Source organism: Marmota monax, unplaced genomic scaffold (assembly GCF_021218885.2).
Source record: "Marmota monax isolate L192 unplaced genomic scaffold, Marmota_monax_Labrador192_F-V1.1 WCK01_AAM20220418_F8-fsc00064, whole genome shotgun sequence".
NCBI classification, from domain to species: Eukaryota; Metazoa; Chordata; class Mammalia; order Rodentia; family Sciuridae; genus Marmota; species Marmota monax.
Window position 1 is genome coordinate 10750272 of NW_026694542.1, and position 13003 is coordinate 10763274.

Genomic DNA, 13003 nt, shown 5'->3' on the forward strand with positions numbered 1-13003 from the left:
CCAGACAAAAACCTAAGAGGGAAAAAAATATGTGAAGAAAAGTACCCTACCCTGACAACTCAATGAGAAGCGACAGAAAATTATGCCTTTGCCAAAGTAAACAATGGTTCCTATTTTCAAGTCCCAGATTGGATGTACCTTTGTTGAGGCTGACTGGAAGAAAGACACTGCAAGCACAAAAGCCAGCTGAAGTCACAAACGTTCATTCTCTTGAAAGTGACACAAGAGTGATGAACTTTGGTTTCTTAGCTTTTCAGAGTTTTGATGATTTCCCAGTGTGGCCTGCTCTGCCAAAGTCCCTAAATACCAGGATTCCTCTTGAATCTCTCTTTTTTTTTCCCACCTAACAGAGAGGCTCCAGAAAGTTTCCCGGGTGGGGCGTATCACAAACTATTTTCATCCTTTCTCCCAGGAGTCTGCTTTTTTTTACCCAGGCCTACAATTTCACAATCTATACCACCCGCGGCATATATCAGAACACGAGATGAGTGCTGAAGCTGCAAGAGGCAAAACATTAAGAGGAAAATAACCCCCTGGATGAGTGGAAATATATGACTGAGTTCTGTGGTTAATGCAGACCATTGTTCATTGTTAAGAGGGGAGGGCTCAGATCTTCACGTGCAGCTTGCAATCATCGGATCCCCTCATCTACGAGTTACCGTAACTTGAGCAGTGCAGATGATTATCAGTCACCTGTAGACACGATGACTCAATGTGTATGAAACTCTGAAGGGGTAAGCTACAGTAATTGAAAAGCCAACAGCTCACGTTTCTTTAGTAACACACTCATAAAAAAGGTTAGTCAAACCACAAGAGTATAACTGCTTCCAAAGCTGCTCAGAGCCTCTAGTCCAGCTTCTAGTCAAAATCACACCACACCTTTGAATGATTCATGATACCAGCTTCAGGCTGAATAGAGGTTTTCTTCCAATGAAAATACAAAGGGTAACAGTGAGTCCTAAGTTTAGAAACTCAGGCTGCCTGGTTGGGCCATTTCCTCCCCATGATTCTTTTTTTTTTTTCTTTAGTACTGGAGATTAAGCACAGGGCCTAGCACATGCTAGGTAAGTGCTCCAGCCCTTTTAATTTTTTTTCTTTTGAGACAGGATCTTGCTAAGTTGCCCACAGTGGACTCAAACTTGCAATCCTCCTGCCTCAGTCTTCCTAGTTGCTGGGATTTATAGCCATGTGCCACCATGCCTGGCCCCTGGTGATTCTTTCTAAAGGTGTCAAGCTCTGTATCCAGGCTTTGGTAACTCTAAACTGAGTAATCCCCAGGCATGAATTGATGCAATGTAGTGAGGGCATATGGTTGTTGGCTTCTAACTGCCATCTTAGAAACGGAGAATCAGACTGAGCATGTGGATTCAGACTTCTGTATTCAGAGTTGATGGTCAAGTTCTACTACCTAATCCATTTACTTCTGGCCCTTAGGCTTCACGGTACCCAATAGGGTACCTTAATGAATACAATAACATAGCTATGATTTTTTTTTTTTTTGGTGGTACTGAGGATTGAACCCACGGCCTTGTGAATGTGAGGCAAGCACTCTACTGACTAAGCTATATCCTCAGCCCCAACAATAGCTACTTTTAATTAAGGTCTTACTGTATACACAGTGCTGTACTAGATTCTCTGTACTCTCATTTTATCCCCCTTTCGGGGTTGATACCTTTTAATCTGTGGATTATTGTCTTTTAATCAGATGAAGAACCAAAGGCATGAACAGGTTGATTCACTTTTCAAGGCTGCCCAGTTTTGGTGAATAGAGAACTGGGATGCAATCCAAGAGTTCACGTCTTAGCACGTGTTGCAGTATTAACTCCTGTTTCCCTACAGCTACCTTGCCCATGAGGCCCAGTCACATCACTGGCAGTAACTTCAGATGCTCTGCTGGGGTGGTTCCCACAGCAGCAGGAGAGGGGGGTTACTGGCAGCAACTGTATTTTTTCCCCACATGGACCAGTGCATACATTCAAAGTGTTCCTTGATGCATAGAGTTGTGATGTCCATCAAATGCTTAATGGAATGCCTGGCATACACTAAGCACTCAAAAACTGACAGACCTATTATTATTGTTGTTGCTGTTATTATTTGCTTAGCACCATGTTGGTGCTTTGAGGAATACAAACATAAATGCAATTCAGTAGCAGCATTTACACAATTTCATTTCAAGACAGCATCCCTAATGCTAGCCAAATGATAGAAAAAAGAAGAAGGTGGCCAAAACAGTGGAGGGAGAAAACTATGGACTGCTTTTCAAATACACTACATACAACATGAAGCAAATATAAATCTATTCTTTTCTTTATGCTTTGTAATCAGAGGCAGTGGTGGTGATGGTGCTGGAGACTGTCTTTGTATGGTAAGAAGAGAACAGCACAGGAGTGGGCAGAGGACCAGTGGTGGGTGGGTGTGGACAATGCTTTTTTTTTTTTTTTTTTGGTACCAGGGATTGAACTCAGAAATGCTTTACACACCGACCCATTTTTTTTTATTTGGAGATAGTTTCTCCTCCTGCCTTATCCTCCCAAGTCACTGGGATTACAGGCAAGTGCTACTATACCCAGCTTGACAATGTATACTTGTGTGTGTGTGTGTGTGTGTGTGTGTGTGTGTATGTGTTGGGGATCAAACCCAGTGTCTCACACATGCCAGGCAAGTACTCTTCCACAGAGCCACATCCCCATGCCTAACAATGTGTACTTTTAAGGGCAGCTTCCAGGCAGGACATCTAGACCAAGAGCCTGGAAAGAACTAATAGGCACAAGTGGGAAAAGAAGCAGGGTGCAGTGGCACACACCTGTAATCCCAGCGACTTTGAATGCTAAGGCCAGGGGATTACAAGTGTGAGGTCAACCTCAGCAATTTAGCAGGACCCTGTCTCAAAATTAAAAAAAAAAAATTAAAAAAGGGGCTAGGAGTGTAGCTCAGTGCTAGACAGCCCCCAGGGAGGAGGAAGAGGAAGAGAGGAGGAGGAGGAGGAGGAGAAAAGGAGGAAGAAGAAGAAGGGAAAAGAGTACAGAGAAGTGGGATATGTCCCTGTGGCTAAAGCAAAGACCTAGCAGTTAGCTGAAATGATGAAATTAGAAAAGGTAAACTGTAGACAGATTGTGGGAGGCTCAGACAGTTTGTGGAAGGCCTGACCCAGCGGGTTGGATTTTATTTCACTGTTGGAGCATTGAGAGTTATTTTTAAAGAAGGAGGTAAAATGACTTGGCCTTCAGAAAAATAACACAAGTCCAATACAGTCACCATGATGAGGTAATGGGAAATACTCAGGTTTTCTTTTCTTTTCTTTTTTTTTTTTTTCAGTACTAGAGATTGAACCCAGGGCCTCACACATGCTAGGCAAGCACCCTACCACTGAGCTACACCCCAAGCCCTTAGGTTTTCTTTAAGTGTTTAAAGTTTCTCAAGTCACTTTAATGTGTTTGCTGTTACTGCATAATTTCCCACATGTGTTCTCACTTATTGTTACTGCAAGCACATGTCAAAAATAAATAAATAAATAAATAAGAAAAAAGTCAGGTAAAAAGAAATGGAATATCCAACAGTTGTGATAGTTCTGGTCTCAACAGAAATGAGACTAAAATTACTAACACTCTTCCAGGAGGAGAACAGAACAAACAGCAGCAGGAGGAGGAGCAAGAACAGAAAACCTGTGAGGGTGGCAGTGAAGAGACCTGAGCTGGGGACCACATTTTGTGGCTGTAGAAGTCACTGTCCTCCATAAGATACCACGAGGTAGTTGGATGTCATCTTTCCTGACAGAGTCACTGGAGAAGACAGTCCTTTTCTCAAGCAGACACACTGTCAGGACAGATCAACTGCCATCTTCTAGGGGTCTTCTAGTTGGCTCACTAAGGCCCCCACTGGCACACAACATGCAATGCTCTGTGATCCCTCAAGGAAGGCTGCGGATATGACATCTCATAGACTCAGGTTTGGCCCTGCTATGCTACCATCAGCTGTGTCTCCCCAACTCTTTGGTCCCCCTAACCTCCTGGGTCAAACAGCAGGTTCCTAATACTTCTAAATGGCGATGATACTGTGATGCTTATGGAACTATGGACATCAAGCTTTTGGGGAAGGAGTGGAAGGGGGTTCTGCTTTTAGACACAGGTATTAAAACTGCTTCCTGTTGCTCTGCTAACCAAAGCAAGTAATTTCTCATTAGTCACTTCGCAGGGAGAATCAGTGGTGTTTGCTAAAGTGTCAAAACCTCACTAACAAACACACTTACCATGGCTGAGGGAGAGCTTTATCCATGCTCTTTTCAACATGAAAAATTTAATAAACTAGTACATAAAACTTTTTAAAATAAGGAGATGCTGTGGTAGTACCTGTAGTCTGAATCATATATCTGTTTGGGGGGAAAGAATGAAAACAAGAAAGAAGGAAATGCAGACATGTAGTCATTTTCCTCTTCCCTCCAGGATAGAAATCTGGCCTCCATTTTGAGCCAAGTACTTAAGATTGGCCTAATTTGGAGTCTAGCCAAGCAAATTCATAATAGGACAACAACAGTGAGAGAAAGGCAATCTCCTGGAAGGGTTAGGAGGCTAAAAGTAAGCTCCTGGTGTCCTTTCAAAAGAACTAAACTGTTCTGATGCCATAAAGATGCTGTTTTCTGAAGGATGTGTGTCAATGTATTTCCTATTAGACACAAAGTGATACAAGATTTCTTGAGGATTTTTTTTAAGTTTTGATTTTCTCTTGGTTGGGCAATTTGATTTTACTCTTACCTGTTAATAACAGAGTTTTCATGTTTCCAAACATACTTAAGACTTAATCTAATAGGTCGCTCTTCTTCAGATCATCTCTTAATAGATAAAAAATGCTACCTACTGGTAATCATCTCTAGCCTGCTGGGAAAGTTGCAGGCTGACCTGATGGTATAATTTCACCTTTACCCTCACAGTTCAACAGGTCAAGGAAGACGAGGCTGGTCTGAGAGCAGAGCAGCCGTCAGCAAGGATTAAAAGGGGTGACTCATTCTGGCTTCACACCTCCCCCATTGCCATTTCCCTGGCAGCTGAGCATTTTCAGAAAATGGTGCCTTGGAGAGGAAATGTAGGAGAGGGAAGAGGGGAAAGATTAGTCCCACGTGTTCTATGTCACTTCATCTCTGACACTGCATAGTGCCACAGATAATGTTCTTTTCCCTTCCTGTGACATCACTATTTTTTGTCACAAAGGCTATTTCAATTAAATGATTCAGGGGGTTCTCCAGAAAAAAAAATCTCTCAAACAATAGTTTAGGATATAAATTAATGCTAGAAGATTAGAACAGTGCTCAGGAACAAGAACACCATGTATCTGACAGGAGTCTGATGAATAAAGGACATAAGAGCAAACAAATAAGAGATACCTATGTGCCCTGAGTAAAATATATGAATGGTGAGTTAGTACTACTGTTTTTCTTTTCTTTTTTTAGATTCTCAGATTAAATAATATCTTCCTAAATTTTTCTTTTCAAACTTTAAAGGCTGGGAGTATAGCTCTGGGATAGAGCATTTACCTAGCATGCTCGAGGCCCTGGGTTCAATCCCCAACACCGTGAAAAACACAACAACAACAACAACAACAAAATCCCAACAAAACACCTTCAAACATGAGATATGGTTCATGACATGAACCCCCGTCTATATAGGAAAGAAATTACCTGAGGTCATACACAGGCCCTATAATACAAAGTGGTATTCCTAAATGTTGTCTTAGATTTCTTCTCTAAGTCATGCCACAGACTTGTAGATGAGAGAGGCCTTCATGATCATTTCATTACCTATTCGGTCTTTCCATTTCACAGATGAGTGAACAGCAAGGTTATGTGATTTGTCTAAACATACAGTTAAGAAATGATAGGTCTAGAATGGAGCTTGGGTCTTCTGACTTCTAATCTGGCTTTTCTGATTGAGCTGTATCAGAATTTACCAACCAACCAACAACGTCCCCAGTTATTCTGGGACCTGAAGCCCTGAACTTGTCACCTAAGCTGAAATCAACAGCTCACTTTACCCAGTTTCTGATTCTAGCACCGAGTAGAAATCAGCACCTTCAGAGTCAGCAGCATCTCCTGTGAGACTGGAGGTGAAGGAGCAAAAATGCTGCTGTCAAATGGTGAGAAACAAACGGGATGGATCCCTGAGATGACGAGCAGAACCCTGTGGACCCCACACAGGAAACAAGCTGTGTTTTTTAACCCATGAAAATACCAAAGCAGGCTGAAGCTGTAGTTCAGTGGCAGAGCGCTCACCTGGCATGTGTGAGGCACTGGGTTCGATCCTTAGCACCACATAAAAATAAATAAAGGCCTGCTGTCCACCTACAACTAATAAAAAAAATTTTAAAAAGAAAATACCAAAGCAACTTTTATTTTAGTAAGCAGGGCTTTAGCTCAACTATACATTTAGGGCAGCTATGAGAACTAGGTGCCCTCTCTAATATTTTAGTTCTCTTGGATCAACAGGCATTGGCCAAAACTGGATTAAAATTAAGATGCTTTACATGGGGTTTCCTTGCTTACTTCTCCCCCAAGTCCCTCTCCATACCAGCTTCAGCCATTACTGGAGTTAAAAACTTTCCCCAAATTAAAATACACTCATGCCGTAGAAAAACAATTCAAGCTTTCTTTTATATGGCAGTTGGAAACTCTTCATATAAGGTCAAAAGACAAACAAGCAATGATTTAAGACAATGACTTAAACTCACAACAGAATTTCCTCTGACATTTCTCACCAAGGGGAGAGAAAGCAGTAAGGAGGAGGGAGTCTCCCTAAACTGGAATACACCAAATTTTTTTAAAAAATATGTTTTGGTTTTCAGTAGACATTTATTTTTATTTATTTTTGTGCAGTGCTGAGAATCAAATCCAGTGTCTCACATACGCTAGGCAAGCACTCTACCACTGAGTCACACCCCAGCCCTGGAATATACCAACTTTAATATGGCAATTTATTTCAAAGTGATTAAAATTGTACAAAACCTTTTAATTAATAAAAATAAAATAAGCAGCAACACCAAGTCAGGTAATTTTGAAATATATGGGTTCTTTCAGTATACTCTACAATTCACATAAAATGCTTGTAAAAATTTAGTCAGATTGAAAAACCAGGCAGGCCCTTGTCTCCATAAAAGTTACTGAAAAGAATAAACGTGAAAGGACTGAAGTAGGAAATCAACAGCAGCAAGCAGCTTTGGAGAAGATATTGTCAGGTTTCTAAAATATTTTTGTGTTGAAGAAGGTCTATTTTCGTGTGATAACTATTTTTATTCAATATCACCAATTTTCAATTTGTAACAAAACTGATATATTCAGTTCATCCATCTACTTCCCAACTACATATCTATTTTAAATATCATGTATACAGAAACATCTGGAAGAGTCCAGCAAAATATCTCTGCCATTTGGAAGTTCTAACACTTTAATGAACATAAATATTTCTCAGTTGTTTCATTCTGCTGTAGTTTTTGACAATGTGAAAACCAATGGCATAAAAATTAATTTCAGTAAGACAAGTGATTAAATCAAGCCATGTTATTTAAATCTATGTTGCCCAGTCACTTTCCCTTAAGACCAATTCTCAAATTCAAGAAAATATGACAATATGTTTCAGAGAATGAACAAAGTTTGAGCATGCAAGCAGAACCAACTTATAACATGTAATTACAAAAATGCTATCTTGAACATCTTGTTGGTGTAAGTTGCATAAACTCATGCAACATATGTCATTCAGAGTGAAGAGGAAGGAACAGCATTTTAAATACCACCTCCATTTAGGAAACTGGATAACAAATGCTCCCATCTTCTGTTGATAAGATTCTTCAGTTAATATCTTTTATTCTATTTTCTAGAGCCATCCAAATGAATCACACCAAATAAAAGTGTACAATGGAAAATAAGTACCTTGTTTTAACAGAGGTTAAATTAGAAGGGCCTGTGTTAGTAAGCATCTATATGTTATCTCATTCAAACTATCTGCTAACAGCAGCAGGAAAAAGATTTGTATTCTTACCAATGAATTTCTGAGGCATTGAGCTTTTTCGTTTTGCCACATTGCTTGCTAATCTGTCCAGAACGAGAGCTCTTTCACTTCCCATCTCTGCTTTGATGTGTCTTGCCTCCGCACTTGCTGGTTTGGAGAAAAATAAGAGGGAAAAGAACACGCTGGTAAGTGGGAAGAAAACAAAATCAGCTGGTGTCTATGGTCTGTTGTCGTTACCTGTTATTACTGCTCAGATTTCTGTCGGGGGTACTTGGCGTGGTCAGTGAGGCCGCCACCAGGGCACATTCAAATTTTGCAGTCTTATGCTGAGATGGGAAAGCCCTACCCATCCCCAACCAGTACCTTCATTAGCAAGAGGAAGTATTGAAGAAACAGCCTGGACGTGGTTGGTTACAAAAAGATAGATGGAGATCTTCTAACCCCCATCAGTCTTCTTTCTGATTCTGAGTAACTGCGTGTGACACCTGCACACTGATATAATTCTTCTTAACAACTTTGAAAAAAAAATGGTGCCCCAGATTTACTGCTCTGTTTATGTTAACAGCACTTTTGAAAATAGACACACTCACCCAGATAGCAAGAAATCTACTCAGTGATTTGTATATTGAAATTCTGAGTGTTTTTTTTTTCTCAGCATTCTCCTCTCAGTTTCTTTCAAATTCTATTTCTCTGGGCTCTGCATGATCTGTTTCATATGCTCTTCCCATTTCAAAACTGTCTCAAGTTAAAATTTCCCTGAGCCCCACTGCTTTAATGAAATTCAAGAAAATTTTCTATAATGAATTTCTATTATATTTCTAATGAAAAAATGTAAATTAAAAACTGCTAAGAATGAGGGATAATTGCCCATACATAAATAGACATTTGAATGATACAGGCCTGCATTTCCAGCTCTGGCTGCACAGCATGATCACCTGAAGCACGGGTAAGAAATATCTATGTCGACCCCTCCCCAGATTAACACGAACAGGTGCTCTGGAAGAGAGGTCTAGGCAACAGCATTTTCAAAGCTTCCCAGATGATTTTAAAATGCATCCAGAATTACATACCACCAGAAGAGTATATAAGTAGTACCTATATCTAATTTACTAAAACTAAATTGGAATAAATATAATTTACCTTGGTACAGCAGGATTACCCAAGAAGACCGCATATGTAAGGTTCAGAGATACTAGCATCTTTAAATATAAAGCTTAAAACTTTTGCACATGAGTCTAGCCTGAGCCAAAGAGTAGCAAACTATTGCAATTAAAAGCTAGATAGTAGATATTTTAAAAATTGTCTTTGTCAGGGCTGGAGTTGTGGCTCAGTGGTAGAGCACTTGCCTGGCATTTGTGAGGCCCTTAGTTCAGTCCTTAGCAGTGTATATAAATAAATAAATAAATAAATAAATAAATAAATAAATAAATAAATAAATAGAATAAAAAATCCATTTACAACTAAAAATTATTTTTTTAAAAATTATCTCTGTCCTATATTCTTGGGTGAGTTTCTGCCCTATGTCCCTTTAAACATGCAAAATCCCTGTATGAAAACAGGTTTCTGGCTGCATTTGGCCAGAAGGCCATAGCTTACCCACCTCTGCCACACACTGAAGTATTGTGATAGTGTAAGCATTTCTCTCTGTTTTACCTAAGCATTTCAGGAAATCCAAACTAAAAAGAAGTATCCATACACCTCTAATGTGTTTAAAGAAGAAGATATTAAAATTAGTTTAAGGGACTAGAATAAAAAGCAAGTGATGACTGCAGAATGGAATCTCCTACCCAACCCTGTGCCTAAATAGAGAGGTTCGGGAACCATCAGGGCCTGTTCTGTAGTTGAAGAGTACAGTGTGTTTGCAGTGTGAAGAGATTTTCAGTTGTAGATGGACACAATACCTTTATTTTATTTTATTTTATTTTAATTTTTAATGTGTGTCAGGGAAGATATTTTGATACACAGAAATAATGTCACAAATTCCATGGTCTATCAGACATTCAGGACTACAAATGCACATATCCAGAGAGAACACTGGCTCCCTTTACAGTCAGTGAATTACAGGGAAAGATCTTCAGGGCAAGACTGTCAAGCATGGCTACAGTAAGAACCTAAACAAAATTAGAAAAAGAATTATTGTTCATTTTATTATTGGCATTAAAAATAAACTCTAGGAGCTGGGGTTGTGGCTCAGTGGTGGAGCGCTGACCTAGCAAGTGTGAGGCGCTAGTTCACTCCTTAGTACCATGTAAAAAAAAATAAATAAATAAAATAGAGGTATTGTGTCCAGCTACAACTAAAAAAATATTTAAAAAATTAACTCCATGCCAGTCATTACACAAGACATTATAAAGCTCAGTGCTTTGTTTTGTTTTGTTTTTAAATTCAGGAATAAGAGGAAATCTGACTCAAAAAAGAATAAAGGAAGAGACTGGTGGCAATGACAATATTTAACTGGGCTATGTGAGTTTCTTGTCAAAAATAGTTCCAGGCTCTAAAGAAATAAATCTCCAGTCTATGCTATTAACAACTGTGTATGTAAATGAAAACAATAAGGGTCAGAATAAGGGGCCTGGGCAGCTAGCTTCTGGACTAGTGGCAGAGTAGTTAGTTGGTCTTTAGCACTTGGGCACAGGACACTGCTATTGAGTGAAGTGGATCGAATTCTGTCCGGCCTGGGGATAAGTTTAAATGACCAAACAGGAAACTATTATATATACTATTTCCTTTCACACAAACCACCACCAGATGTGGCAGTACCCAAAGCCCCAAAAGCAGAAAGATGAAAGCCAAAGCCTGGAATTTGAAGTAAGTCCTTGCTGTTGTCACAAAGAGATGTCTCCTTAGAAGCAGAGGAGAAGCTCCTCAGTTTGTGCTTTGATTAGGAACCTTCATTCTGGTTTGAGCAATTCTAAGAGGATTAAATCCAAGTAAAACTGCTTGCTACCCTGTATTTGTTATAAAAAATGAAATGGGAATGAAGATCAGTACTTTGGGAATGTTCACCCATCACTCCCCACTGTACCACTGTTCTTATAGGCCCCTGGCCAGATCACTGCCTAGGACTTACCCCAAGCATTATTCTGCCTGCCTCATCTCCCCATTTGCCTCTCAGCAGTCACTGCCTACATTTACCAGAGTCACTATCAATGATAACAAGCAACTTTCTGAGGACACGTAATCAACATCCTTTACATTGGGGAGGGTGCTGAAATGTGGACACATTGACCTAAATAACAGTAATTAGGGCATGTCACTAAATGGCAACCTTCTGAGATAACATCACCTTATATTCCTGGTTACCCACCAAGCTGCTCTTAACAGTCGTTTTCCAGATAAATCTTACTCTGTAAATTGGTGACCAAATGCCTGACATTTAAGAAAATTAAATTCCAGAGTGTTCATGGGTGGATAGATAATTTAAGGCATGGTTAGAGACTTCTCCATTTCCACAACTCTGAAAGAAATCCTCTGAAACTAATCTAGGACCCCCCACCCAATTCACTTGCACCCTCTCTCTGAATTGATCACTTAATACAGCACCTCTAAGATCCCAACCCTCAATGTACACTGGAATACACACTGGGGATCCAGTTCCTTCACAAAGTTAGCTATTTTCTAACTGGCAAGTTAGGCAACAGCTCATTTTCAACTGAATATGGTGTGCTATCATTTTTTTCCCTAAGTGTCAAGTCTTTTGCCTTGAAATTGTCGGACAGCTGATTCACAGAACCACCACATGAGCACCCTTTAAGAACACAAGGAAATACTTTGGACTGGACCACCTCTTTGGGATTGCACAGGGCAGTACAGTGCACTGAAAATACAAACAAAAGAGGGCTATTGGCTTTTGGTCCTCTGCTCCAACTTCAGGACCCAACTATTTATACAGTCTAGACCTGCTATCTCACCATATCACCTCTTAGAAATGTAAGTGAAGGGAAATCAGTTTGGCAAGAAAGTAAGGGAACAAGATAATGGGTTTAAATGACGAAATAGGAAATCCGTTCCTGGGTGGTGTTTGGTGGTTTAATGTTGCAAATGGTGGGTGTGGGGAATATGGGATGATAGCAAGGAACAGTTTGCACACTTGGTTCTCAAATGCGCACAGAAGGAGTAGAAGAGCAACTCTGGATCAATTTCCCTTTATCTCACTTGCCTAGTATATAGTGGATATAATAATTTTCATTTGCAAAGCGATTTTGAAGACACGTTGAAAAACAAATAGTAAAATGTGACATAAAAATCACTACCTTTATTCACTTCATAAGCTTTTATAGTTTGGTTGTTAGTTAACTGTTTCCATGATGCAATTTCTATATCAAAGTGATTAGAGATTTAACTATATAACGGTGTTGTACTTTTGTTTTTGTTCAAAATCAATCATTAGGTCTTTAAGTGTTAAATGGAGCTTAAATAAGAGGCATTGCTTCCTGTCTCTTCTATGGTGTGGTCAGTCTCATAGAGAGTGGAACAAAGGGGTGCTATTGTGCAATAAGAATTGTCTAACAAGAGATTACTATCAAAGGCTGAGGCAGGTTCTGACAAAAAATGTTACATAAAACTGTTGCCTTTTTGAGTAAGGAAAATGAACACAACTCATGAGATATCAATTGGAAAATAGGCAAGTTTTTAAGAACTTTGTTCTTTGTTCTGCTACAGTGGTAAAAACACAAATTTATTCTGAAACCCTCATGTTTGCAACAGCTCTTTTGGAACAAGGACAGTGAAGATGGAAAGTCTGACTTATGGATTCATCCATAAATGTAATTATTCGATTACTTTAAAAATCTTAAAGCAATCTGGAACTCATTGTTACACAAAAATATGTATGAGCCCAATTTGTGTGGAATGAGATTCATTTGAATCTCCATACCAATTATTGGTCCCTTGAATTAGTGATCGAGCTAATAAGAAAATCAAGTCTAGGGCTGAGGATGTGGTTCAAGCGGTAGTGTGCTCGCCTGGCATGCGCGGGGCACTGGGTTCGATCCTCAGCACCACATAAAACTAAA

At 39.6% G+C, this 13003-nt stretch overlaps 1 protein-coding gene across 3 annotated transcripts in view; it reads right to left on the bottom strand.

Annotated features, from left to right (window-relative positions):
- Nucleotides 1–13003, bottom strand: part of Ikzf3 (IKAROS family zinc finger 3) — an 89979-nt gene that overhangs the window by 9621 nt on the left and 67355 nt on the right. The window contains exons 1-2 of one of the 3 annotated variants that reach the window (XM_046420409.2): nt 8352–9395; nt 8019–8135 (exon numbers count right to left, since the gene is read on the bottom strand). In XM_046420409.2, coding sequence (XP_046276365.1) covers nt 8019–8103 — 85 coding nt within the window. In that variant the 5' untranslated portion in view covers nt 8104–8135; nt 8352–9395. The other 2 variants (XM_046420408.1, XM_046420407.2) reach the window with 2 other exon arrangements.